General features: G+C 46.0%; 1 protein-coding gene across 11 annotated transcripts in view; it reads left to right on the top strand.

The window, feature by feature from the left end:
- Positions 1-25,366, top strand: part of R3HDM2 (R3H domain containing 2) — a 188,199-nt gene extending 162,833 nt beyond the window's left edge. For 6 of the 11 annotated variants that reach the window (XM_025402428.1, XM_025402422.1, XM_025402427.1 and 3 more), the window contains 11 exons: positions 5,267-5,368; positions 7,957-8,199; positions 8,502-8,628; positions 9,191-9,351; positions 9,810-9,964; positions 11,734-11,834; positions 20,109-20,278; positions 20,998-21,145; positions 22,624-22,721; positions 23,057-23,141; positions 24,014-25,366. In XM_025402428.1, the coding sequence (XP_025258213.1) occupies positions 5,267-5,368; positions 7,957-8,199; positions 8,502-8,628; positions 9,191-9,351; positions 9,810-9,964; positions 11,734-11,834; positions 20,109-20,278; positions 20,998-21,145; positions 22,624-22,721; positions 23,057-23,141; positions 24,014-24,354 (1,731 nt within the window). In that variant the 3' untranslated portion in view covers positions 24,355-25,366. The remainder of the gene's footprint in view (positions 1-5,266; positions 5,369-7,956; positions 8,200-8,501; positions 8,629-9,190; positions 9,352-9,809; positions 9,965-11,733; positions 11,835-20,108; positions 20,279-20,997; positions 21,146-22,623; positions 22,722-23,056; positions 23,142-24,013) is intronic. The other 5 variants (XM_025402431.1, XM_025402430.1, XM_025402426.1 and 2 more) reach the window with 3 other exon arrangements.
- Positions 25,367-26,784: the final 1,418 nt, after the last annotated feature.

Below are 26,784 nucleotides of genomic sequence, written 5' to 3'. Positions count from 1 at the left end.
TTTTTTTTTTTTTTTTTTTTTTTTTTTTTTCTTTTTTGAGACGGAGTCTTGCTCTGTCGCCCGGGCTGGAGTGCAGTGGCCGGATCTCAGCTCACTGCAAGCTCCGCCTCCCGGGTTTACGCCATTCTCCTGCCTCAGCCTCCCAAGTAACTGGGACTACAGGCGCCCGCCATCTCGCCCGGCTAGTTTTTTGTATTTTTTAGTAGAGACGGGGTTTCACCGTGTTCGCCAGGATGGTCTCGATCTTCTGACCTCGTGATCCACCCGTCTCGGCCTCCCAAAGTGCTGGGATTACAGGCTTGAGCCACCGCGCCCGGCCAATTATTTATTTTTCTATAAATTATTGGGGTACAGGTGGTATTTGGTTACATGAGTAAGCTCTTTAGTGGTGATTTGTGAGATTTTGGTGCACCCATCTCCCGAGCAGTATACACTGTACCATATTTGTAGTCTTTTATCCCTTGCCCCCCTCCTACTCTTCCCCCCAAGTCCCCAAAGTCCATTTTATCATTCTTTTTTTTTTTTTTCTTTTGAGATGGAGTCTCGCTGTGTCACCCAGGTTGGAGTGCAGTGACACAGTCTTGGCTCACTGCAACCTCCACCTCCCGGGTTCAAGCGATTCTCCTGCCTCAGCCTCCTGAGTAGCTGGGATTACAGGCGTGCACCACCACGCCCAGCTAATTTTTGTATTTTTAATAGAAATGGGGGTTTCACCATGTAAGTTAGGCTGGTCTCGAACTCCTGACCTCATGATCTGCCCACCTCGGCCTCCCAAAGTGCTAGGATTACAGTCATGAGCCACTGTGCCTGGCCCATTTTATCATTCTTATGCCTTTGCATCCTCGTAGCTTAGCTCCCACATATCAGTGAGAACGTGCGATGTTTGGTTTTCCATTCCTGAGTTACTTCACTTAGAATAATAGTCTCCAGTCTCATCCAGGTCGCTGCAAATGCTGTTAATTCATTCCTTTATATGGCTGAATAGTATTCCATTGTGTGTATATACCACAGTTTCTTTATCCACTCATTGATTGATGGGCATTTGGGTTGGTTCCATGATTTTGCAATTGTGAATTGTGCAGCTATAAACATGCATGTGCAAGTATCTTTGTTGTGTAATGACTTATTTTCCTCTGGGTAGATATCCAGTTGTGGGATTCCTGGATCAAATGGTAGTTCTGCTTTTAGTTCTTTTTTTTTTTAGATGGAGTCTTGCTCTGTTGCCCAGAGCAGTGTGCATGTGGCGCGATGGAGTGCAGTGGCGCGATCTCAGCTCACTGCAAGCTCCGGGTTCACGCCATTCTCGTGCCTCAGCCTCCCAAGTAGCTGGGACTATAGGCGCCCGCCATCACACCTGGCTAATTTTTTTTATTTTTAGTAGAGATGGGGTTTCACCATGTTGGCCAGGATGGTCTCGATCTCCTGACCTCATGATCTGCCCGCCTCGGCCTCCCAAAGTTCTGGGATTACAGGCGTGAGCCACTGCACCCGGCCCTACTTTTAGTTCTTTAAGGAATCTCCACATTGTTTTCCATAGTGGCTGTACTAGTTTACATTCCCACCAGCAGTGTAGAAGTGTTCCCTGACACTGCATCCATGCCAACATCTACTGTTTTTTGATTTTTTGATTATGACCATTCTTGCAGGAGTAAGGTGGTATCACATTGTGGTTTTGATTTGGATTTCCCTGATCATTAGTGATGTTGAGCATTTTTTCATATATTTGTTGGCCATTTGTATGTCTTCTTTTGAGAATTGTCTATTCATGTCCTTAGCCCACTTTTTGATGGGATTGTTTTTTTCTTACTGATTTATTTGAGTTTGTCGTAGATTCTGGATATTAGTCTTTTGTCAGATGTATAGATTGTGAAGATTTTCTCCCACTCTGTGGGTTGTCTGTTGTTCGCTCTGCTGTTTTTTGTTTGTTTGTTTGTTTGTTTTTCCATGCAAAAGCTCTTTAGTTTAATTAAGTCCCAGCTATTTATCTTTGTTTTTATTGCATTTGGTTTTGGGTTCTTGGTCATGAAATCCTTGCCTAAGCCAACATCTAGAAGGGTTTTTCCAATGTCATCTTCTAGAATTTTTAGTTTCAGGTCTTAGATTTAAGTCCTTAATCCATCTTGAGTTGATTTTTGTATAAGATGAGAGATGAGGAACCACTTTCATTCTCCTACATGTGGCTAGCCAATTATCCCAGCACCATTTGTTGAAAAGGGTGTCCTTTCCCCACTTTATGTTTTTGTTTGGTTTGTCAAAGATCAGTTGGCTGTAAGTATTTGGATTTACTTCTGGGTTCTCTATTCTGTTCCATTGGTCTGTGTGCCTATTTTTATACCAGTACCATACTGTTTTGGTCACTATGGCCTTATAGTATAGTTTGAAATCAGATAGTGTGATGCCTCCAGATTTGTTCTTTTTGCTTAGTCTTGCTTTGATTATGGGGGCTCTTTTTTTGTTCCATATGAATTTTAGAATTTTTTCTAATTCTGTGAAGAATGATGGTAGTATTTTGATGGGGATTGCTTGAATTTGTAGCTTGCTTTTGGCAGTATGGTCATTTTTACAATATTGATTCTACCCATCCATGAGCATGAGATGTGTTTCCATTTGTTTGTATCAGCTATGATTTCTTTCAGCAGTGTTTTGTAGTTTTCCATGTAGAGGTCTTTCAGCTCCTTGGTTCGGTATATTCCTAAGGTTTTTTTTGTTTTTGTTTTTGTTTTGAGACGGAGTCTCGCTCTGTTGCCCAGGCTGGAGTGCAGTGGCACAATCTCGGCTCACGCCAAGCTCCGCCTCCCGGGTTGACGCCATTCTCCTGCCTTAGCTTCCCAAGTAGCTGGGAGTACAGGTGCCCGTCATCACGCCCAGCTAACTTTTTGTATTTTTAGTAGAGATGGGGTTTCACTGTGTTAGCCAGGATGGTCTCGATCTCCTGACCTCGTGATCTGCCCGCCTCGGCCTCCCAAAGTGCTGGGATTACAGGCGTGAGCCACTGCACCCGGCCTTCCTAAGTTTTTTAAAAATAAATTTCCTCATGGTTTTTCAGACTTTCCCTGGCTTTGGAGTTTGACACCCTTCAAGAAGAGAACTACAGCTGAGGATAGCTGTGGAGTAACTAAAAAAATAACACTGATATCCCTGCCCGTATCACTGCCCTTCCCCAGTTAGGGGAGGCCTAAGAGGAGCATCACTTCTTCTCACTTTACTCTTTAGTCACAACCTACAAGTGTGGGGAAAACAAGACAGTTTTGTTTTGTTTTGTTTGAGACTGAGTCTTGCTCTGTTGCCCAGGCTGGAGTGCAATGGCGTCAGCTTGGCTCACTGCAACATCTGCCTCCCAGGTTCAGGTGATTCTCCTGCCTCAGCCTCCTGAGTAGCTGGGACTATGGGCACATGCCAGCACGCCCAGCTAATTTTTGTATTTTTAGTAGAAATGGGGTTTCACCATGTTGGGCAGGCTGGTCTTGAACTCCTGACCTCAGGTGGTCCGCCTACCTCAGCCTCCCAAAGTGTTGGGATTACAGGTGTGAGCCACCACAGGCAGCTTTTTTTTTTTTTTTTTTTTTTGCCACTTTACTGTCCTTTTCCCCCCAGAATATATATGCCCTGATCCAAGAAAGACCCTTCTCCAAAAGAATGAAGAGAATTGGGATAATAGAAAATGTCTATGAAAGCCACCAGCATAAGCAGCTAATGCTGAGCATCTTGTCTATCAGTTATATTTGGAATGCCATTATCTGACAGAAAATAGGTGTGCCAGTAGAGCTAAGAGTTTATTTTCAAGGCTACAGCAGCAACTCTCCCAGGTCACACAGTGGATTCTCCATAATTTTACCTAACCAAAATTACTTCCATTTTATTTAATTCAGGTATCAGGTCCTCTGCTGAGACCTCCAGAGTATTCTCCTCTTTGGGGAGTCTTTTAGTTCCTGTACTCTGCCTCCTGAACTGCTAGTCCCTTCTGTGTACTCTGCCTCCTGAACTGTTAGTCCCTTCTGTGAGAGAAACTCTGGAGATGTGTGGCAGGAGAGGATATCAATACCGTGGCCCCACACATCTTAATGCTCTAAATGTGGAGCGAGGAGCCTGTGGAAGGTGCTTAGATAATTCTGCTTGACTTCTTCCTTCACCTCCTCCCCACTACTAGAGTGGAGTAGAAAGAACTATGCCAGGCAGAACTAGATTTCAATCTCAGCTCTGCCATGTTAACTGTGTAAGCCTAGATGAGTGATTTAATTTATCTGAGCCTTTTTAAATTGCAAATACAAGTTATATCTCCCTATAGGATTCTTGTGTGAGGCTGTAATGAGACAATGTATGTAATAAAATAATATATACAAATGTTATTTTCTCCCCTTACTTGCCTCTCTCCTTCTCTCATCTCTCCTACCACCAGGGACTATGACTAGAGAACTGATGAGGTGATCAAAATGCCTGGAGGGGAAGAAGGGAAGGAAAAAATAATAACTACCCACTAGTTGATTTAGAACATTCTGTGTTCCTAGTAAACAAATCCTCCTGCTTGAGGCTAGTGAAGGGGGACTGAAGGGACAAAAACTAAAGCTAAGCTATTTATATTTTATTCCTAAATCTTTCCTGTTTGCTTGTGGGGTGGAAGTGGATTTTTCATATTGCTGTCATAGCCTGGAGGAGCAATCATGGAGTGGAAGGAAGTAGCCAGAAGCAGGCACGATCTTGGGTGTTTTTTCCTTCTCTGCCCTTGGGAGGGAGATGATCCTTGTGAATGAGTATTTCCTCTAGGAGAGCTGTGGTGTGAAATCAGAAGCAGCTGAGCCAGACCTTGGATGACCCTTCCCGCAGAAGCAGTGCAGCAGTGCAGACAGGAATCCCTTCTCAAGTGGGCAGTCAAGGAGGGTTATGATCATGCTCCCCAGGATTGTGTGTTCAGAAAAACTGCTTTGGGAAAAGCTGTATTTGGAATCAGACAGCAGACCCTGACCCTGAGAGTCCTCAGATTGCTCACAACAGCTGCACAGTTTTGAATGGCTAATGGGGAAGGGAGTACAGCAGGTCTACCCTGATAAGAGAGATTGTCTGTTTGTCAAAGAGATGTTAAATCTTCAAGCTGTCCCGGGCTTGGTCACCTACCTGCTCAGCAGTCGTGCTACTCATGTGAAATTTCTTCTATGATTATTAACCTTATTGTTCCTTCCCTTTCCCTCCCCATCTCTGCCCACACCCCCTGCCCCACTCCCTGCCTCTCTTTTCTCTTCCCTTTTCCACATGCCTCTCTGCTGGTCCGCAGCCAGTCCCGGCTCTGCAGCCCTCTCCGCAGCCTGTTCAGTTCTCTCCAAGCTCCTGTCCCCAAGTCCTTCTGCCAGTCTCTCCGCCCCAGCAGTACAACATGGTATAAACTCCATTCCCCCTTTCTGTCTCGTATATGTGTGGCCTGTATCTGTGGGTATGTCTGGGTCAGTCTGTGATGGCCTTGTAAGTATGTTGTGCTTTTGGAGGGTATATTGAAAGCTATTTCTTCTTGAGGGGCCAGCACAGGCTGAACTATACTCCATGCTAATGGCCTCATCACAGCACATCAAAAGATGCTTAAATGTAAGACAGAGGAACACTGTGTTCCCCCGAGTTCCAGGACAGAGAATGAAATTGGATGTTGGTATAACCTAGGCTCTTCATCTCTACCATGTACATCCTAAATCTAATTTGCTCCCTGGGCATGTCTGAGGAACCCAGTTTTTTCTATACAGAATGGTTCTCTATAATTTCCTTTAAAAGTAAAAACACAGGCCGGGCGTGATGGCTCACGCCTGTAATTCCAGCACTTTGGGAGGCCAAGGCGGGCAGATCACCTGAGGTCAGGAGTTCAAAACCAGCCTGCCCAACATGGTGAAACCCCATGTCTACCAAAAAATACAAAAATTAGCTGGGTGTGGTGGCACACACCTGTAGTGCTAGCTACTCGACAAGCTGAGGCAGGAGAATCGCTTGAACCTGAGAGGCTGAGGTTGCAGTGAGCCAAGATTGCACCACTGCACTCCAGCCTGGGCAACAGAACAAGACTGTCTCAAAAAAAAAAAAAAAAATGCAATTGCAGACTTCTCTGGTATCACTGGCAAAAACTTAAAACTGTTCCCCTATTTTGCTATCAGTTTATATTTTAAAAATCCTCATCCACTGCATAGCACATGCTGTTTAAATCGTTTGTACTCTATAAATCCTTTGAAGATCTGATTTGCCTCATCGTTGATAACTTCCGTCATAGTGTAGGAGCCCTGAATTGTTTTGCTCTGTCTTAACATCTGCTTTTTCACTAGAATCCCCTCCCACCTCCTACCTCTTATTTCTATTTTGATTGTCCTGGAATATGGAGTTCAAAATAATCTGCAATCCAGTTCACTTGTCATCTTTTCCTGCCCAATAAGTGGCAAAAGAGCTGACTTGAAGATCAGATCCCTGAAAATGGAATGAAACTACAGAAAAGCATTGTCTTTTGGTTTCTGCTGGTTTTGTGTGTGTGTGTGTGTGTGTGTGTGTGTGTGTGTGTGTGTGTGTGTGAATTATTGTCCAGAGAGCAGAAGGGAAGAGGAAGCTAACAAACTCTAACCTATCACCATACAAGTGAGAGATGGAACGCCATCACCCTTGCTGCTTAGGAAAGAGAGCTGAGAGAGAAGGCAATTACAGCCTGGCCAGTCAGTCTTACCCTCCAGCTTAGTCACTCACTCTGCCCTCCTTTTGGAGGTGAGAATTGGAAGTAGTTTCTGAAGGACAGGAGAACTGTAGGCTAGTGTCAGAGAACAAAGGTGGAAATGACCTCCAGAGGGAGTAAGGAGATAAGCAGCAGGAGTGGGTGCCCCCAGTCTTGCTGCTGCATAGGCAGAGCTGTGAAGGCACATGAACCTAGCTACCCATGATCCACTCAAGGTGTTATCTGGGTCCTTTATTATAAAAACAGGATTTGTGGCAATGTAGGGGCCTTTTTATGGTTGGGGGCATGAGAAAGACAGGAAATGGGAAGACTCTTTAATCTTTTTTGTTAACCCACTAGTTTGTCCTGTTTTTTCTATATACAGTAATTGTGTCATTGCTCCCATTTCCCGGGGACTAACCCTAACAACAATCATAGGCCACGTGTCGTGGCTCACACCTGTAATCCCAGCACTTTGGCAGTCCGAGGCGGGCTGATCACTTGAGTTCAGGAGTTCAAGACCAGCCTGGCCAACATGGTGAAATCCCGTCTCTACTAAAAATACAAGAATTAGGCTGGCGCAGTGGCTCACGCCTGTAATCCAAACACTTTGGGAGGCTGAGGTGGGTGGATCACCTGAGGTCAGGAGTTCGAGACCAGCCTGACCAACATAGTGAAATCTCATCTCTACTAAAAATACAAAAAAATTAGCTGGGCATGGTGGCACATGCCTCAACTACCTGGGAGGCTGAGGCAGGAGAATTGCTTGGACCCGGGAGGCGGAGGTTACAGTGAGCCAAGACTGCACCATTGCACTACAGGCTGGGCAACAAGAACCAAAACTCCATCTCAAAAAACAAACAAAGAAACAAACAAAAAACAAGAGTTAGCCGGGTTTGGTGGCAGGAGCCTGTAACCCCAGCTACTCAAGAGGCTGAGGCACGAGAATTGCCTGGACCTCGGAGGCAGAGATTGCAGTGAGCTGGGATTGAGCCACTGCACTCCAGCCTGGGCAACAAAATGAGACCGTGTCTCAAAAACAAACAAACAAACAAAAAAGCACACAACTATAATCAGGGTCACCGTTGTTACCTCATATGTGATAGAGAGACTGGCTCTGGAGTTGGGCTTCAACAGCTATTCATTTCATAGCACAGCACAGAGGTAGGACTATCCCACATTGTTTTAAAGAAGGTTGTAAAAAGCATTACTATTTCTCTCTGTCTATGTTGAAGCCAAAGACATGAGGTTTGATACAGCCCCAATCCTTGCGTCTTATACTCTCTCAACAGGCAGATGACCTCAGCAACCCCTTTGGACAAATGAGCCTTAGTCGCCAAGGTTCTACTGAAGCAGCTGACCCATCTGCAGCTCTATTCCAGACCCCACTTATCTCCCAGCACCCTCAGCAGACTAGCTTCATCATGGCTTCCACGGGTCAGCCCCTCCCCACTTCCAACTATTCCACCTCTAGCCATGCACCACCTACTCAGCAAGTTCTGCCACCCCAGGGGTACATGCAGCCCCCTCAACAGGTGAGCAGCTCCAGTTCCCAGCTTAAATCACTTAATTCATTTTGTCTCGTATTATACTTTCTTTATTCCTCTAGTTTAGACAGACCAGAGGGAATACCTCTCCCTACCTTGCACTTGAGAGTTGTTCTAGCCAGAAAGTCTTCTTTCTATATAACATAAATCCTTGTTTTACTGCAACTGCAGGTCCAAAATACCTCCATTTACATACTTCTGGCCATCAATCTTGAGGCATTTATAGTAGTATGCTGATGTTGCGGCTGAATTCTAGGGACTTCTCACACATCTGTCTCCTCTCACCATAGATCCAGGTTTCTTACTATCCCCCTGGACAATATCCTAACTCCAACCAGCAATATCGACCTCTCTCTCACCCGGTGGCCTATAGCCCCCAACGTGGTCAACAGCTGCCTCAGCCATCCCAGCAGCCTGGTAAGAGAAACCACTGGTTTAAGAAGGCAGTGAAGGCCGGGCGCGGTGGCTCAAGCCTGTAATCCCAGCACTTTGGGAGGCCGAGACGGGCGGATCACGAGGTCAGGAGATCGAGACCATCCTGGCTGACACGGTGAAACCCCGTCTCTACTAAAAAATACAAAAAAAAAAACTTAGCCGGGCGAGGTGGCGGGCGCCTGTAGTCCCAGCTACTCGGGAGGCTGAGGCAGGAGAATGGCGTGAACCCGGGAGGTGGAGCTTGCAGTGAGCTGAGATTCGGCCACTGCACTCCAGCCTGGGCGACAGAGCGAGACTCCGTCTCAAAAAAAAAAAAAAAAAAAAGAAGGCAGTGAATAAGGGAAGGGCACACCAGGAAAGAAAGAAGTACCTTCTCCATTAAAATGAAGGTGGGTCTAGGGGCAGGAATGATTAGGGTCCTACAAACACACCTAGGCTCTCCAGAAAAAGAAAAGATAAAATAGAATGGAGAAGAGAAATTACAGATAGACCGTGACCTCCTAAACATTCATACTAATGTATTTTCTGCCTTGCCCATCTCTAGGTTTACAGCCCATGATGCCTAACCAGCAGCAGGCGGCTTACCAAGGCATGATTGGGGTCCAGCAGCCACAGAACCAGGGCCTGCTCAGCAGCCAGAGGAGCAGCATGGGGGGCCAGATGCAAGGCCTGGTGGTTCAGTACACTCCACTGCCTTCTTACCAAGTGGGTGCATTCTGCATTGGGAAGGATCACCCTAGTCCTTGGCATGAGGAAAAGGAGAGCCTCCCAGGGTCATCCATACTAAAAACTCCAATACTAAAATATTGTCTACTTTCCCTTAGAATGTTTAGGTTTTTTTCCTATGACAGCCCATGGAGTTTGAGAAGAATATTTAAATTGTTTGGTCTTTATACAGCCATGGAATGAGTATATGTCCAGGAAAGTAGTGGCTAAAGGAAATCAGGCTCCTTTCTTTATGTCACATGCCCCAAGGGTGATATTTGGAGAAGGCAGAAATAGAGACAGCTCTGGAAACATTTTCTTTAGGCAGATGGGGAGAACAGGAGGAGGCTGTAAGGTAGGGAAGGAAGTTGTAATGCCCCAATATAGTGACGACTAGGCTGTTTGTGGATGAGCTCAATGCGAATGTGAGTAGTCATTCTCTTCTCTTTCTCACCCAGGTTCCAGTGGGTAGTGACTCGCAAAATGTGGTCCAGCCGCCTTTCCAGCAACCCATGCTGGTTCCTGCGAGCCAGTCTGTGCAAGGAGGCCTCCCAGCAGCAGGGGTACCAGTGTACTATAGCATGATCCCACCTGCTCAGCAGAACGGTACGAGGTGAGGACTCCCAGAGAGCCAGGACATCTCCCATAGACCTTCAGCAATGGTTGCGTCATGGTTTTGTTTCCACTGGCCTAAGAAAGGCAGGGGTAAAGATCCCAGTGGTTCCCTAATTCAGGTAGAATATGAGGGAGTTCATTCTCCTTTTCACTTACTGATTTGACATTTGCATAAGAGGTTATCAGCAGAAAAAAATTCCTGCCTCAGAGACTTATAATTTATGATTTCCTCCATTTTTATTTTTCAAAAGAATGGGACTCAGAACTAGAGGATAGAGACTGCTCATCATTAAGAGAAGAAATTTTTTGGACTGTGATGTGTAACTTTTTCCATGTACTTCTGTTTATCAATGAAACTGATGATGTATCTATTTCTGTATCTATATATACCTGAATATAGGTCATCATGAATAGAATTTTTAGTGGTAGAAGGCACCTTAGAAATTATCTAGTAGGCCGGGCGCGGTGGCTCAAGCCTGTAATCCCAGCACTTTGGGAGGCCAAGACGGGCGGATCACGAGGTCAGGAGATCGAGACCATCCTGGCTAACACGGTGAAACCCCGTCTCTACTAAAAAAAATACAAAAAACTAGCCGGGCGAGTTGGCGGGCGCCTGTAGTCCCAGCTACTCGGGAGGCTGAGGCAGGAGAATGGCATAAACCCGGGAGGCGGAGCTTGAAGTGAGCCGAGATCGCGCCACCGCACTCCAGCCTGGGCGACAGAGCGAGACTCCATCTCAAAAAAAAAATAATAATAAAATAAATTATCTAGTCGACACCCCTTGTTTCATTTTTCTCTCATTTTTAAATGAGGAAATTCCAGCTAGGGCTGTTAAAAAATTTACCTAAATTCACGTAGCTAGTTAGAGGCAGCTGTGGAACAAGAACTGGAGTCTGGGCAACTCCATGTGTTTCTATGTGCCTGTCTCCCAGTGTATGTGCATTTACCTTTGTCTTTTTCTATATATGTCTCCAGGTTGTTTTGAGTTTGTTTTCTATTTGTTTTTGACTTTCCTTTTTTTTTTTTTTTTTTTTTTTGGAGATGGAGTCTTGCTCTTGTCACCCAGGCTGGGAGTGCAATGACAATCTCAGCTCACTGCAACCTCCATCTCCTGGGTTCAAGTAATTCTCCTGCCTCAGCCTCCTGGGTAGCTGGGACTATAGGTACGCGCCACCACGCCCAGCTAATTTTTGTATTTTTAGTAGAGACGGGGTTTCACCATGTTGACCAGGTTGGTCTCGAATTCCTGACCTCATGATCTGCCTGCCTTGGCCTCCCAAAGTGCTGGGATTACAGGCGTAAGCCACTGTGCCTGGCTGACATTTTTTTTTTTTTTTCAGTTCAAAAATAATTAGCAATCCTTAGTTTTTGTGTTTGTTTTTTTTACCCATCTCTCTCTAGCACTCTATGTCTGTGTCTGTGACACTCTCTTTGTGTTTCTATTGTGTTTCTTGTAATCTGTGTGTGTGCATATGTGCATGTATGTGTGTCTGGTGTTTCCACAGTGTTGAGAAGAGCATGTGTTGCTAACATTCCATCTGTAGCACTGATTAGCAGCTTCCTAATTGAAAGATGATCAAGTACAAATACATATAATTAACTTTGAACTGATGAGTGATTTTAGAAATTGCGTGGCAAATTGGTCTGGGAATGGCTTGAAGCTGCCTCTGCTTCCCATAGGGGAGGACCAGGAAGCAGCAGCTGTTTGCCAGGAGCTGTGTTCATCCCTCTGCTGCTTCACCACTCCTCTCTTCTCTGTCTTCCCAGCCCGTCTGTAGGGTTTCTGCAACCCCCTGGCTCTGAGCAGTACCAGATGCCTCAGTCTCCCTCTCCCTGCAGTCCACCACAGATGCCACAGCAGTACTCAGGTAAGAGGATAAAGAATTGCGGGTCTTGGGCACTGGCAAGAGCAAACATTGTGGAAGGGCTTATGCTTTAGAGCTGGGAAGGGCAAAAAGAGTTCAGGTATTGGGTCTGTCCCCACTGTGACTCCATCATAAAGAAAAAACAAAGTCTTGGCTGGTGTTTTCCAAGGGTACTGAAGCTGACCTCTCAAGATGACACCTGTAATCCCAGCACTTTGGGAGGCCAAGGCAAGAGGATCACTTCAGCTGAGGAGTTTAAGACCAGCCTGGGCAACACAGCAAGACTTTGACTCTACTAAAAAACTTTTTTAAAAGGCCAGGCATGGTGGCTTATCCCAGCACTTTGGGAGGCCAAGGCGGGTGGATCACTTGAGCCCAGGAGTTTGAGACCAGCCCGGCCAGCATGGCTAAACACCCCATCTCTACTAAAAATACAAAAATTAGCCAGGCATGGTGGCACACGCTTGTCATCTGGCTACTCGGGAGGCTGAGGCACAAGAATCATTTGAACCTGGGAGGCACAGGTTGCAGCTCATGCCACTGCACTCCAGCCTGGGCAACAGAGCGAGACTCAGTCTCAAAAAAAAAAAAAAAATTATGGTCGAGTGCGGAGGCTCACGTCTGTAATCCCAACACTTTGACGGGCAGATCACCTGAGGTCAGGAGTTCAAGACCAGCCTGGCAAACATGGTGAAACCCCACTTCTACTAAAAATACAAAAATTAGCTGGGCATGGTGGCGTGCACCTGTAATCCCAGCTACTCAGGAGGCTGAGGCACAAGAAATGCTTGAACCCAGGAGGCAGAGGTTGCAGTGAGCCTAGATGGTGCCACTGCACTCCAGCCTAGGCAACAGAGCAAGACTCTGTCTCAAAAAAAAAACAAAAAACAAACAAACAAAAAAAACAAGCCAAGCATGGTGATGCACCCAGTAGTCACAGCTACTCAGGAGTCTGAGGGGAACAATCGCTTGAGCCTGGGGGGTTGAGGCTGTAAGGAGCTGGGATCGTGCCATTGCACTCCAGCCTGAATGGACCCAGATAGGGAGTTGGGACCCTGTCTCTAGGGGAAATAAAAAAGAAATGACATTTGTTGCCTCAGCCCTGAAAAGCTATGTCTTTGAATTCTTAGTTTTCTTTTTCTTTTTTTTTCTCCTTTTTTTTTTTTTATCTGAATCTAGCACTATACTCACATGCCTTTGGGTCATGAAATGAAGACACAGAAGACCTGTGTCTTCTGTACTTATCCTTCGTATTGACAGCATTTCTTTTCTCTTGGAAGTGTGAGGGAAGTAGATAAAATACTTTTTAACTTACAGCTTAGATTTGTTTAGCAGCTTTTAGTGTGTGCTCACATACATTGTAACATTTTAATTCTCACCATAACTTTGTGAGGAGGAAATTTAAAACTCAAAGAAATTAAATGACTTGCCTAAAGTCACAATCCTCTAACTTGAATTTGGATCTTTTGACTTTCCGCATCCTATACTAAGTCTTCAACACATTTTCAACACATTTTTTTACTTAGTTTCTTTCTCTCCAGTGGAAAATGAATGGACGTCATGTTACACAGCTAAAGGCCCTCTTTGAAGAGGCCATCCATTCCAAGTTAGTAAGTTTATGCCATGCAGCCTTTCACTGCCTTTGCCAAGAATTCCCCTAACACACAAGTACAGCTGCCCTTGTTTGTATCCCTTTTACCCTACTCTGAAATAGCAGTGCACTGCAGTTAAAGAAACTTCAGGGGTCTGTGTGCAGTGGTACACACCTGTAATCCCAGCACTTTGGGAGGCCAAGGCGGGAGAATTTCTTGAAGCCAGGAGTTCAAGACAAGCATGGGCAACAAAGCAAGACCCTATCTCTACAAAAATTTTAAAAATTAGCTGGGCATGGTGGCATGTGCTTTTAGTTTGTCCCAGCTACTTGAGAGACTGAGGCAGGAAGATCACTTGAGCCCAGGTGTTTGAGGCTGCAGTGAGCTATGATGGTGCCACTGCATCACGGTGATGTCACCCTGTCATCATGGAGAGCAAGACCCTGTCTCAAAAAAAAAAAAAAAATCTGGAAGGAAGGGAGTGTTTGTTTTTTCTTTTCTTTTCTTTTTATATATATATTTTTTGAGACAGAGTCTCGCTCTGTTGCCCAGGCTGGAGTGCAGTGGCGCAATCTCGGCTCACTGCAACCTCCCCCTCCCAGGTTCAAGCAGTTCTCCTCCCTCAGCCTCCTGAGTAGCTGGGACTACAGGCGCCTGCCACCACGCCCGGCTTATTTATTTATTTATTTATTTATTTATTTATTTATTTATTTTTTAGTAAAGGCGGGGTTTCATCATGTTGGCCAGACTGGTCTTGAACTCCTGACCTCAGGTGATCCACCCGCCTTGGCCTCCCAAAGTGCTAGGATTACAGGCGTTGAGCCATCTTCCCAGTCCAGCTTGGGAAGGAAGTCTTTTTTTTTTTTTTTTCTCAAGACAGACTCTCTCTCTGTCACCCAGGCTGGAGTGCAGTGGCGCAATCTCGGCCACTGCAGCCTCCGCCTCCCGGGTTCAAGCAGTTCTCCTGCCTCAGCCTCCCGAGTAGCTGGGATTACAGGCACATGCAGCCACGCCTGGCTAATTTTTAAATTTTTAGTAGAGACGGGGTTTCACCATGTTGGCCAGGATAGGCCTGATTTGACCTCGTGATCTGCCCGCCTCCGCAGGAAGTCTGAATTTAGCCTCCAACCATCTCCTTTCCACTCTATCGTGGGAATGTCAGAGTGCCCTCTTCTGGTGAGAGGGAGATATTTTGTCAATTTTCCCCATTTAGAAATGGAATATTTTCACTTGAAGATTGTTTGTACCCTCACTATGTTGGATGCTGTGGCGTAGATTCCAGAATTAATCTTACTCATTAGACATGATCAGTTCTTACCTTTAAGGAGCAATGACTTCCAGGCCAGGCACGGTGTTTCATGCCTGTAATCCCATCACTTTGGGTGGCCAACGAAGGTGGGTCACTTGAGGCCAGGAGTTCGAGACCAGCCAGCCTGGCCAACATGGCAAAACCCCATCTCTACTAAAAATACAAAAATTAGCCGGGCATGGGGGTGCACGTCTGTAATCCCAGCTACTTGGAAGACTGAGGCACGAGAATCGCTTGAACCCAGGAGGCAGAGGTTGCAGTGAGCCGAGATTGCGCCACTGCACTCCAGCCTGGGCAACAGAGCGAGACTGTCTCAAAACAACAAAACAAAAAAAGGAGCAATGACTTCTGCCTTCATACAGGCTGAGGTTTTTAATTCAAAAGTCCTTAATTTTTATTATGTTATTGGTCTCTCTGGCTGTTTCTCCTAGTGTCCGCCAGGGGCACTTGGCCTTAAAATTTCCGGTGGGGTATGGAAATTGCAGAAAGCAGCTCCAAGAAGCACTGTAGCCTGTGGTGGTGCTGGGTACTGCAGAGCATTTTTTCTCCTGCACGTACTTGTAGGTATACTTGTATGTGCATTTTTCTGTGTATCCTTTGTGGTATGTCCTTATATCTATTGGGTCACTGTGGTTACATCTATTCATCTTCAAATGCAAGGTCTTTGAACCATAAACAAATCAAGTGAAAATAATTTTTCATTACCTACTCTGGCCATCATACTAGGTTAATTTAAGTAAACTAAAACCATAGTTCTGGAAGTTGGCAACACTAGAAATCTGGACTAGGATTAGAAGAAAGAGATAATTAACGTAGGCTTCCCACATCAAAAGAAATGGGGAATCCCTCTTTATCGTTTGTTTTCCTTGTTTCTTTGGAATTTTCTCAGTTTTATCTCCTTTGTTCCTAGTTACCCTGGTTGATCCTAGGCTTCTGACTGACCCCTTGTACTTTTCCTAGATAGTGGGACCTTGTGTTCTACCCATATCATCTAAAAGACTGTATTCACCATATCATCGATTTTACAGGTCTTTAATCCCTGCTTGTGGAAATCTAAGAGGAAGTGGAAAAAGGGAAACAAGTGCTTCTTCTGCCTCGTTTACCCTATACTGAAAAGATAGACCGCAGGCATAACCCACAAGGGCCCGTCTGTCACCTTCAGAGGACAGTTACCCGCCCTTCTCTCATGTAGCAACATGGTCACTTTTCCAAAAATAAAGGCAGGGATTAGGATTGGCTGTTCCTGGAACAACTGTTCTGGTTTATTAATACATTTTTGTAGTTGCCCCAGGCCTAAACTTTAATTCCTTCACTATAGTATGAGACATAACTCTAACCCCAGGAAAAACTCCCATTAAAATGATGAGTTGCAGGTCCCTTGAGGTTTCTACAGGGGTGCTTGTCTGGGGAAGATGCACGCAGACATGAAATGGCAGTGATACCTATACAGAGACTCCCAACTCACAGTGACACAGCAGCATGGACAGAGTGAAATGCATACAGAAATAGCCTCTCACATATTTACTGGCTCATTGTTTAGCTGAGGGGTTTCCAAAGCTGAGACTGCTCTTTTGTCTTCCATTTAGTGAAGATATCCTACTCCTGCACCAAAAAAAGGAAAAATACCAAGATATTATTGGTTTCTATCTTTTAATTTGGGAAAGATGCCTGTGGATTTTATTTTTCTGAACAATTCCTTTCCATAGATGTGATTTCTGGTGGTAAGAAAGCCTATCAGTCTTCTACCTCAGTGATTAAAAAAAACAAAAAAACAATAACAAAAAACAATTCTGCCAGATATAAATGTCATCTGTTTGTATTTATGCGGTTTGCTGTGCCCAATCGACCTTTCTGCCCAGGCTTAATGATGCCACTTAAAAAGCCATCCACACGTCCCCTCTCCTTTCAGAGCTTTCAAGCTGAAATTGATTTCCTTATTCAACCCCCCTCTCCCCCTTCCCACCCGCTGCCAACCCATGCTCCTTCCCCCAACCTGATTATATGGAAGTGCTGTCACTGGGCAGTGGGTTTTTTTTTTTTGCCACGTCTATTAAGAAGTAGCGACAGTTCAGCTGCTAACAGATGCCACCTGCTTTGGGCTCAAGGAAGAGAAGCATAAAAATCAGCTCATCAGTGGAGTAGTGCTCTGTGTCCTCAGCTAAGTGAAGGAACAATGCTTCAGGCCAGCAGGGGAGGACTCAGTGTGGGGAGGAGCTCAGGACAGGCTGCAACTAAAAACCCAGGCTTTGTTTTTGTTGGGATCAGAGATAATAATATGAGGACTTTGTTTTGTTTCCCTTTCTCTGTGACCTCCCTAATAGCTCCTTATGGCTACCTGCTGGTATTAGAAAGAGCTTCCACTTCCTTATGCTTATTCCTACACACTCACCCCCTTCTCCACCTTTCCTGGCCCAGAGCATTAGGCTCAGATTATGAGCTACTTTCTAGAAAAACAATAGATTTAATTATTCTTACATTGGACCCTCTGGTAGCAATGAGGTATTTGAATACCTTCTAGAAAAACAATAGATTTAATTATTTTTACATTAGACCCTCAAGTAGCAATGAGGTATTTGAATAAGGTCAATTGCAATTTTGTTGGTACAGGATGTGAGCGAGTCTTAGGATGGGGAAATAAAATGCCCCGAAAAACTACAGTAAGGGGGCAGTTGTTAAATGCATGACACTCCACAACTGTGCAGTTTTCCTATGGCCCTACTACAATCTATGCCCATGAATACTCTGTCCACCTTGGCAGGAGATGGGGATATCTGAGCCTGTTGCACTGAGTGTTTGTGCTCTCTGATTGGATGAATCCTAGAGGATCAGGGGTACAAATTGGCTGGGGAATATGATATGACAGATCTTGTCTCCTGAGCTTCTCTCTCAGACCTCCCACCATTTCTTTTCCCTTCTTTTGACTGATACTATCTGAGAAAAACAATCAACTCACTTCCCAGCATGACTGGTGCCCAGGGCAGAGGCTGCAACATTTCCTGTCACAGGAAGCAATTTGATGACAACAGCGGTGGCAGCCCTGGAGCATCGAGCCATGAAAACAGCAGCATTGCAGCAGGTTTTCAAGCTAGTAACCCCCAATGTCCATTTCTCCACCACCACCCACATGTGAACTCAGCCTCAACAGGAATATAGCCTGGGAGGTCAGGAACAAACCCTCACTCTAGACAGTCCCTTGCCAGGAAGCAGAGCTCCAGCCCATCCCTCCCAGCAGGGACTGTCCATCAAACTGTTTGACCCTGACTCTTTATCTTGCTTTTCACCATGAAGATTTGGGTCTTTTTTTTTTTTTTTTTTTTTTGAGACGGAGTCTCGCTCTGTCGCCCGGGCTGGAGTGCAGTGGCCGGATCTCAGCTCACTGCAAGCTCCGCCTCCCGGGTTCACGCCATTCTCCGGCCTCAGCCTCCTGAGTAGCTGGGACTACAGACGCCCGCCACCTCGCCCGGCTAGTTTTTTGTATTTCTTAATAGAGACGGGGTTTCACCATGTTAGCCAGGATGGTCTCGATCTCCTGACCTCGTGATCCGCCCGTCTCGGCCTCCCAAAGTGCTGGGATTACAGGCTTGAGCCACCGCGCCCGGCCAGAAGATTTGGGTCTTAATGTTCCTCCTTATTAAGGCCTTTCCTTCTCCCACCCTGTGGGAGGGTGAGTCTCTCCATGGTTGCTAGTGCCAAAACCTCAAGGTCGCATTTAGTCAGTCACTTGAACCTGTCAGTGTAACCTTCAAAAGGTCTGACTCTCACTCCATTCCTGCTGGCATTGCCCTAATTTCAAATCTTTTCATTCTGTTTCAGCAGGCTTTTTTTTTTTTTTTTTTTTTTTGAGACAGGGTCTCATTCTGTCACCCAGTCTGGAGTGCAATGGCATAATCACGGCTCACGGCAGCCTCGACCTCCCAGGCTCACATGATCCTCTCACCTCAGCCTCCTGAGTTGCTGAGACTACAGGTGCATGCCACCATGCCCAGCTAATTTTTGTATTTTCTGTAGAGACGGTTTCACCATGTTGCCCAGGCTAGTCTTGAACTCCTGGGCTCAAGCAGTCCACCTGCCTTGGCTTCCCAAAGTGCTGGGATTACAGCCATGAGCCATTGTGCCCGACCTTCAGTAGCTTCCTAAATGGTCTTTCTTGCTACTAGTCTCTCTCCCTAGCTATCCTACATTCGGCCATTTGTGTTAGCTCTCCAAAGCACAGGTCTCCCAACACCTACAGGATAAAGTTCAAACATCTTACCAGAATGTGCTTCAAACTCTGACACCAACTATTTGTTTAATGTCTGACTCCTTAATAGACTGTCCATTCTATCAGGACAGGGACAGCTTTATTTCTTGTACACTCAGTGTCCAACATAGGAACTAGCACATAGCAAATGTTCAATAAGTGTTTGTTAAATAAACGTGTCTCGGGGCCGGGCGCGGTGGCTCAAGCCTGTAATCCCAGCACTTTGGGAGGCTGAGACGGGTGGATCACGAGGTCAGGAGATCAAGACCATCCTGGCGAACACGGTGAAACCCCGTCTGTACTAAAAAATACAAAAAAAAAAAAACTAGCCGGGCGAGGTGGCGGGTGCCTGTAGTCCCAGCTACTCGGGAGGCTGAGGCAGGAGAATGGCGTGGACCCGGGAGGCGGAGCTTGCAGTGAGCTGAGATCTGGCCACTGCACTCCAGCCTGGGCTACAGAGCGAGACTCCGTCTCAATAAATAAATAAATAAATAAACAAACAAACAAACGTGTCTCATCTCCTGCTGCTTCCCCTACATGGCCCCTGTGTCTTAGCACTTTGAATCATTTGTCATTTCCTGAATATGACATACATTTCCATGCTGTTCCCTCTGCTTGAAATGTTTCCCAACTTACCCCATTCTTGGCCAAGACATACTTTCTGGGTCTGGCATAGTAAAACTATGTGCATTTATCTTCTCCAGAACAACCAGAGGTCACTGGCTTATCTACAGCCATTACCAGAAAAGCCTGCACGTGTCTGCAGCCCTGGCCCATGACCCAGACCAGAACCCGTACAATGCCTAGACATTTGAGCAGTCTGACCTGGGCATTTGGTTATAGCCAGTATTGACAGAATGGAGTAGTTTTCTGCCAAGCATACCAAAGTACCCCTCATCAGGTGAAGGCCAGGGGAACACTGGCATCTGGGGCTCATATCCCTTCCCCTCAAACTTCTACTGGTTTGAGAAGATAGAGTCAGAAGCCACATCAGCAGCCATCTCAGGTTCCTGGCAAGATGTAGCTTGAGTGACCCTGAGGCAATGGGTGGATTTGTTTGCTGCTTTCCCACTCAGGGCTAGCTGGAGGGCAAAAATGCAGTTTGAATTTGTAACCATTTTCTTCCCGCCCTTCAGGAGTGTCACCTTCTGGACCAGGTGTGGTGGTCATGCAGCTGAATGTCCCTAATGGACCCCAGCCCCCTCAGAACCCATCCATGGTCCAGTGGAGTCATTGTAAATACTACAGCATGGACCAGCGGGGGCAGAAGCCTGGAGACCTGTACAGTCCTGACAGCAGCCCCCAGGTGAGTGCAGCACTCAGCCTTGGCAAGGAGATGACCTTATTCTTCCCAGGGCGCAATGTTTGCTATTGACTGAGCAACCTCTTTTACGTATCTTTTCCTGGGTACTTTTTGGGGAGAAACACAAGAAATAGAGAGCATCTTCTTTTAAGGAACCTAATATCTAAGGTGGCAGATGGGATATACACTTGAAAATGCTCAGAGAATACTTAAATCAATGTGCCAGAAGTGGATATTAAAATAACATAAATGGGCCGGGCGCGGTGGCTCACACCTATAATCCCAGCACTTTGGGAGGATGAGGTGGGAGGATCATTTGATGTCAGGAGTTTGAGACCAACATGGTGATACCCCGTCTCTACTAAAAAGTAAAAAATTAGCCAGGCGTGGTGGTGGGCACCTGTAATCCCAGCTACTCAGAAGGCTGAGAGGCAGGAGAATCGCTTGAACCCGGGAGGTGTAGGTTGCAGTGAGCCAAGATTGCACCGCTGCACTCCAGCCTGCCTGGGTAATAGAGCAAGACTCCATCTCAAAAAAATAAAATAAAAATAAAATAGCATAAATGAATTAAGGTCTGAGGTTGCAGTTTGAAGGAAGAGTCTGACTTTGGCAGAGTTCAGCAAGAGAAACTGATTTCCTGAGAGAGGTGAATTTTAAGCTAAGTCATAGGAATATCCAGAGGGTAACGTTTGATGTTTATCGTGTACTCCTCTTTTCCACAGGCCAACACACAAATGAGCAGCAGCCCTGTCACATCTCCTACCCAGTCTCCAGCACCCTCTCCTGTCACCAGCCTCAGCAGCGTCTGCACAGGACTCAGTCCCCTGCCTGTCCTCACACAGTTCCCCCGGCCTGGGGGTCCAGCACAGGGTAGGGGCTTAGATTAGTGCTGGCTGCTGTGGAATTCACCTTTCACATCCCATTCCCAGTTGCAGAGATTGAAAGAGTAACAACAGGCAGGGGACCAGTGTGGATGATCCAGTTCTGGGAGCTAACTTAACATCCCTGTATAGGCCTTGGACACTTGCCACTCTCTAGTGCTGTCCATACTTAACTTTCTTTAGCCTTCTTTACATACTTAGTACTTACAACCAAGTAGGTGAAAAGAGCTGGGGAAAATAAGTTCACTGAACTTTCTAATGACCAAAGAGTTTAACCTAACATCAATACCAAGTCTGAGGGCTGGGAATGTGGGGCTTTGTAAGAAACAGTATGGTCTTAGAAAAGGAAACACTAGATTTGGTTTCAGAAGTTCCAGTCTCACCACTAACTAGCTTCACGATGTTGAACAAGTTAGTTAAACTCAACTCAGAACTAGACCTCAGTTCCTAGTCTATAAAATGGAGTTAATCACACGTAAGATGGGAATTTTATCTGCTTTCTGCCCTAGCTGTCACAAGCAGTATAAAAATGAGAATGTAGTTTAAAAACTTTAAAGTGCTCTGAAATGTAATATTTATCAATAATAGGTAACACTTAATGGTACTTAATATGTACCAGGCATCGCTATAAATGCTTTACGTGTCTTATATTTTTTTAACCTTCCCAGCAACATTAATGAGGGAAAAAAATACCCAACATCGTATTTCCAGTAACAGAGTAACTATTTTAACCTAGGCAGTCTGGCTCCAAGTCTATGCTCTTGTCTACTGTACTTATATTGTCTCTCACGAGTCGGAAGGTTGAACCCTGGGTTTAGGGGTTGGGAGAATCTATATAAGAGATATAAGACAGCTGGGCGCGGTGGCTCACGCCTGTAATCCCAGCACTTTGGGAGGCCAGGGCAGGTGGATCACCTGAGGTCAGGAGTTCGAGACCAGCCTGGCCAACGTGGTGAAACCCTGTCTCTACTAAAAGTTTAAAAAAAAATTAGCCAGGGGTGGTGGCACATGCTTGTAATCCCAGCTACTCGGGAGGCTGAAGCAGGAGAATCGCTTCCTAGGAGGCAGAGGTTGCAGTGAGCCAAGATCATGCCATTGCACTCCAGCCTGGGTGACGAGTGAAACTCTGTCTCAAAAAAAAGAAAAGAGAGAGAGAGATAAAAGACATGCATAACGGTTTGTAAGTTTCTTCCCTGGTCATTTTCATAGGACTGTTATCTACAATGGATAGAGCCTTTCTTCAAGGATGATGGGACCTACTAGTCCCATTTGTCTGTGAGATACAGTTGACAGCCAAAGGATTTAGGAAGAAAAACATCTCTTATACCAGTCACATGGGCATTTCCATCATAGAAAATTAGGAATAGCATGCATTATTGCTGTCTATCTCCAAAGCCCCTTTAAGTCTTATAAAAGTCATACTATGGAGCTTAAGCTCCCAGAAAACCAATTGCTCTTACTTCCTAGGTGATGGGCGCTACTCCCTTTTGGGCCAGCCATTACAGTACAATCTGTCCATCTGCCCTCCCTTGCTCCATGGCCAGTCAACTTACACGGTGCACCAGGTAAGGGTGTCCACCAGCAACAGTAGGGCCGTCAGACCCCTCTTCTTATTTGGATACCTGTCTCTGAGCTTCAACCAGCTGGGTGTACAAGGGAAATAACACAGAATGAACAAAGCAGGAGCCTTGCCCTACCTCCTGTACTCATGTCTCCCACCCGACCCCCATGCCAAGAGGGAGGGGCTCTTTGTTTCTGAGTCGCTGCTCCATGGCCAACCTGACTGCCTGGTGGGGTGGGGTCCTCTGGGTTGGTGCTACTCCACAATCTCTCAGGCAGACATTGTGATGCAAGTCAATGTTGTTTACATGGGATGAGAGTCGTCTTTCAAATGTTGAAGGGACAGAGTGGATTGAAGCATGGAAACCGGGGCAAGAGACAAGCACTCAAATCTGCCTCCACTGACCTGGGGACAGCAGATGTCGGTGAGTCACAGGATGCTGAATCCCCAAGAGAAGGTGCCCACCCTTCCAGCCCTTAATTACCAGTCCAGCATGAGTGGGAAAAGCCAGCTTAGAATGGGGAGTGGAAGTGGGACCCTTTGTGCTCAAAAGCAAGCAGAAATTGGAGAAGTGAAGTATCTCAGTCCTCCTTACCAAGCCATCTCAGATTGTGAGGAAGATCATGGTAAAAAGTGGGAGTAACACAATTATGGGAGTTGCCTCTTATTAACAAAGAGTTTTCTAATTAGTGTCCTGTCCCTAATCTACAACATCTACCTTTGGTAGTCCTAGACCCAGTTTAGGAGAATATTGGTAGAGAATATGGGGGAGGAACGCTCATCCTGCAAGCCTCCCACTAGGTGAACAAGATCTGTCTTGGGATTTGGAGCAATTTCCTAAACAAGGAAAGGAAGGGAAACTGACTTCCTGAGATGATAAGAAGGAAGAATCTATTTGAGCCAGCCTCTGAGTGGGAAGGGAACTATGGAACATATTTCAGATTGATACATTATTGTTAAAGAACATTAGCAAAAGCCACATTTTCTTCATAGCAATAGCACCTTATGAGAGAACTGAGGTATAGGTTCTCAGCTCAGAAACCCGGGATTCTGATTCCTAGTCCCTTCTTGCCTACATCTCTGGGCTAGGAGAAAAAGGTTCATTTGTTTTTCTCCTAGTTGCCCTGATCAGAGCTGGGATGGTGGGAAGGGGAAGAAAGGGCTAAGAGAGAAAGGCCAGACTTTTGAAAACATTGTATACAGATTTGGTCAGCTGGACACTTCTCTGCCGGGCTGCTGTCCAGTCTTTCCTGTCCTATTCGTCTCACAACCATATCCTCTCTCCTCCCCTTCCAGTCCTGGGGCGGGTGCTGGAGGTGACAGATCTCCCTGAGGGCATCACCCGTACCGAGGCGGACAAACTCTTCACGCAGCTCGCCATGTCCGGCGCCAAGATCCAGTGGCTCAAGGATGCTCAGGGGCTACCTGGAGGGGGTGGGGGGGACAACAGTGGGACTGCTGAGAATGGCCGCCACTCGGACCTCGCTGCCTTGTACACCATTGTGGCTGTGTTCCCCAGCCCCCTGGCTGCCCAAAATGCCTCCCTTCGTCTCAACAACTCCGTGAGTCGCTTCAAACTTCGAATGGCCAAAAAGAACTATGACCTGAGGATCCTGGAGCGAGCCAGCTCCCAATAAATGGAGGAGGGGAAAGGGACTGTCACAGAAGGAGCAAGGGCAGGGTGGAGGGGGTTGAAGGATCCTGACAGACCATGGACAGAGGCAAGTAAGGAGACTTATGTTAAACTGGAGCCTAAGACAGTGATGAAGATGGAAACAGATACCCACACTGGCATTGGACTCCTTCTTGCTCCCCTGCCATGGGTCCCCTCTTTTTCCCTGGTTGACCCCCACCCTTGCATCACTCTTCTTCCCATCCTATCCTCTTCTTTTTTTTTTTTTTTTTTTTGAGACGGAGTTTCACTCTTGTCGCCCAAGCTGGAGTGCAGTGGCACGATCTTGGCTCACTGCAACCTCCAGCTTCTGGGTTCAAGTGATTCTTCTGCCTCAGCCTCCCAAGTAGCTGGCACTACAGACATGCGCCACCATGCCTGGCTAATTTTTGTATTTTTAGTAGAGACGGAGTTTCACCATATTGGCCAGGCTGGTCTCAAACTCCTGACCTCAGGTGATCCGCCCGCCTTGGCCTCCCAAAGTGCTGGGATTACAGGTGTGAGCCACTGTGCCCGGCCCCCATCCTCTTCTATCATTTTTTAAATCTCTTCTCCCATCATAAAATTAATTTCTCTCATAATTTTGGTCAGGTAGAATTGGGAAAGTCCCACACTCTTCTCCTATTACCTTAACATCCCAAGCTTCCTTTCCTTTTTTGGTCTTTATGAATATATTTATATGGACAGAATTAAGATAAACAAAATTGAGTTCCCCATTCTCTCACTTCCCCATGTTGTCTTCCTAGACCCCACAGAGTTAAAACTTGGGACTCCCCTGGCCCCCACCAGAACACTTGTATATTGTTTGTTTGAGGTTCGTGCCGCAGTAACAGACACAGTATTTAATTGCACATACAGATGTTTGCTGGGTATATTCACTGTAAATTTTATTTAATCTGGTTTTTTGTTTGTTTGGGGGTTATTTGGGGGGAGGTTGGTTTTGTTTTTAAATATAAAAAAAAAAATCTGTCACTGGACATCAGTCACTGTTTCTCTGTTGCCACCCTAGAATGGGTAAAGGGTTGGAGGCCCTGGGTAGGTATAGTCCTACAGCTGTTGGAGGTGTTTGTCGTGGGTTGGGATGGCTTTCTCTAGCATATGCACACTATTTTTAACACAATTCCCTCTGTCTCCTCTTCCCTGTACACGGTTCTGATAGATGACTAGATCTCTAATGGGACCATGGTTTTGGGCTCTCCCAAAACCTGCCACTGCGATTCATCGAGCATATCACTTCTCAGCTCTGGATCTGTGTCCATATCAGTAAAATAAGAGACTTGGACTTACTAGGTGACCTCTAAGTTTCCTTCCAGACTATTAATTCTGTGGTACTGTGGTACTCATTTAGGGCCCTTGTAGTTGAGCTTTGAGATAGGGTCTTGCTCTGTCACCCAGGCTGGAGTGCAGTGGCAGATCTCAGCTGACTACAGCGGCCTCCTGTATTCAAGCGATTCTTGTGCCTCGGTCTCCTGAGTAGCTGGGATTACAGGTGCGATACACCATGCCTTATTATTATTATCATTATCATTATTATTATTATTATTATTTTGGTATTTTTGGTAGAGACAGGGTTTCACCATGTTGCCCAGGCTGGTCTTGAACTCCTGGGCTCAAGTGATGCCCCGCCTTGGCCTCCCAAAGTGCTGTGATTACAGGCATGAGCCACTGCTCCCAGCCCAACTCATCTTCTGAAAACCCTTTAGGGTTGTTTTTGTTTTTGTTTTTGTTTTTTTTTGAGACAGAGTCTCGCCCTGTCGCCCATGCTGGAGTGCAGTGGCATGATCTCGGCTTACTGCAACCTTCACCTCCCAGGTTCAAGCAATTCTTCTGCCTCAGCCTCCCAAGTAACTGGGACTACAGGCATGCACCACTGTGCCCAGCTAATTTTTGTATATTTAGTTGAGACAGGGTTTCACCATGTTGGCCAGGCTGGTCTCAAACTCCTGACCTTGTGATCCACCCACCTCAGCCTCTCAAAGTGCTGGGATTACAGGCGTGAGCCACTGCACCTGGCCGCCTTTCTTTAATCCTAAAGCTGGAGGATTGGGTTTTACCTGTCAGGGACAGAAGCAGATGTTTATTACAATAAAAGCTACAGCAACTGAATTCGCAGTGCCAAGATGCTATATTATCCAAACATGCTCAGCAGTCCCTGTCCTATGTGGCTGAAAAAAGGGGAAGAGCAGAAGTCATCTTGCCTGCAAGGTGCAGCTTTTCCTTTAGAGCATCTCAAAGCAAGCCCTGTTGTTCTGCAGTCTGTCAGAGCAGGGCCATTAAAGAACCTGCAGAGTCAGAACCATCCTGCACCCCCTTTTCAGACTTCCCCCTTAAATAGAAAAAAAAAAAAAAGTAGTGGGTGAGAATGACAAAGCATGTTGCCCTGGAAATCTCTTGG

The sequence above is a fragment of the Theropithecus gelada genome, chromosome 11, assembly GCF_003255815.1.
Source record: "Theropithecus gelada isolate Dixy chromosome 11, Tgel_1.0, whole genome shotgun sequence".
Taxonomy (NCBI): domain Eukaryota; kingdom Metazoa; phylum Chordata; class Mammalia; order Primates; family Cercopithecidae; genus Theropithecus; species Theropithecus gelada.
This window is presented reverse-complemented; position numbering and strand designations above follow the sequence as displayed.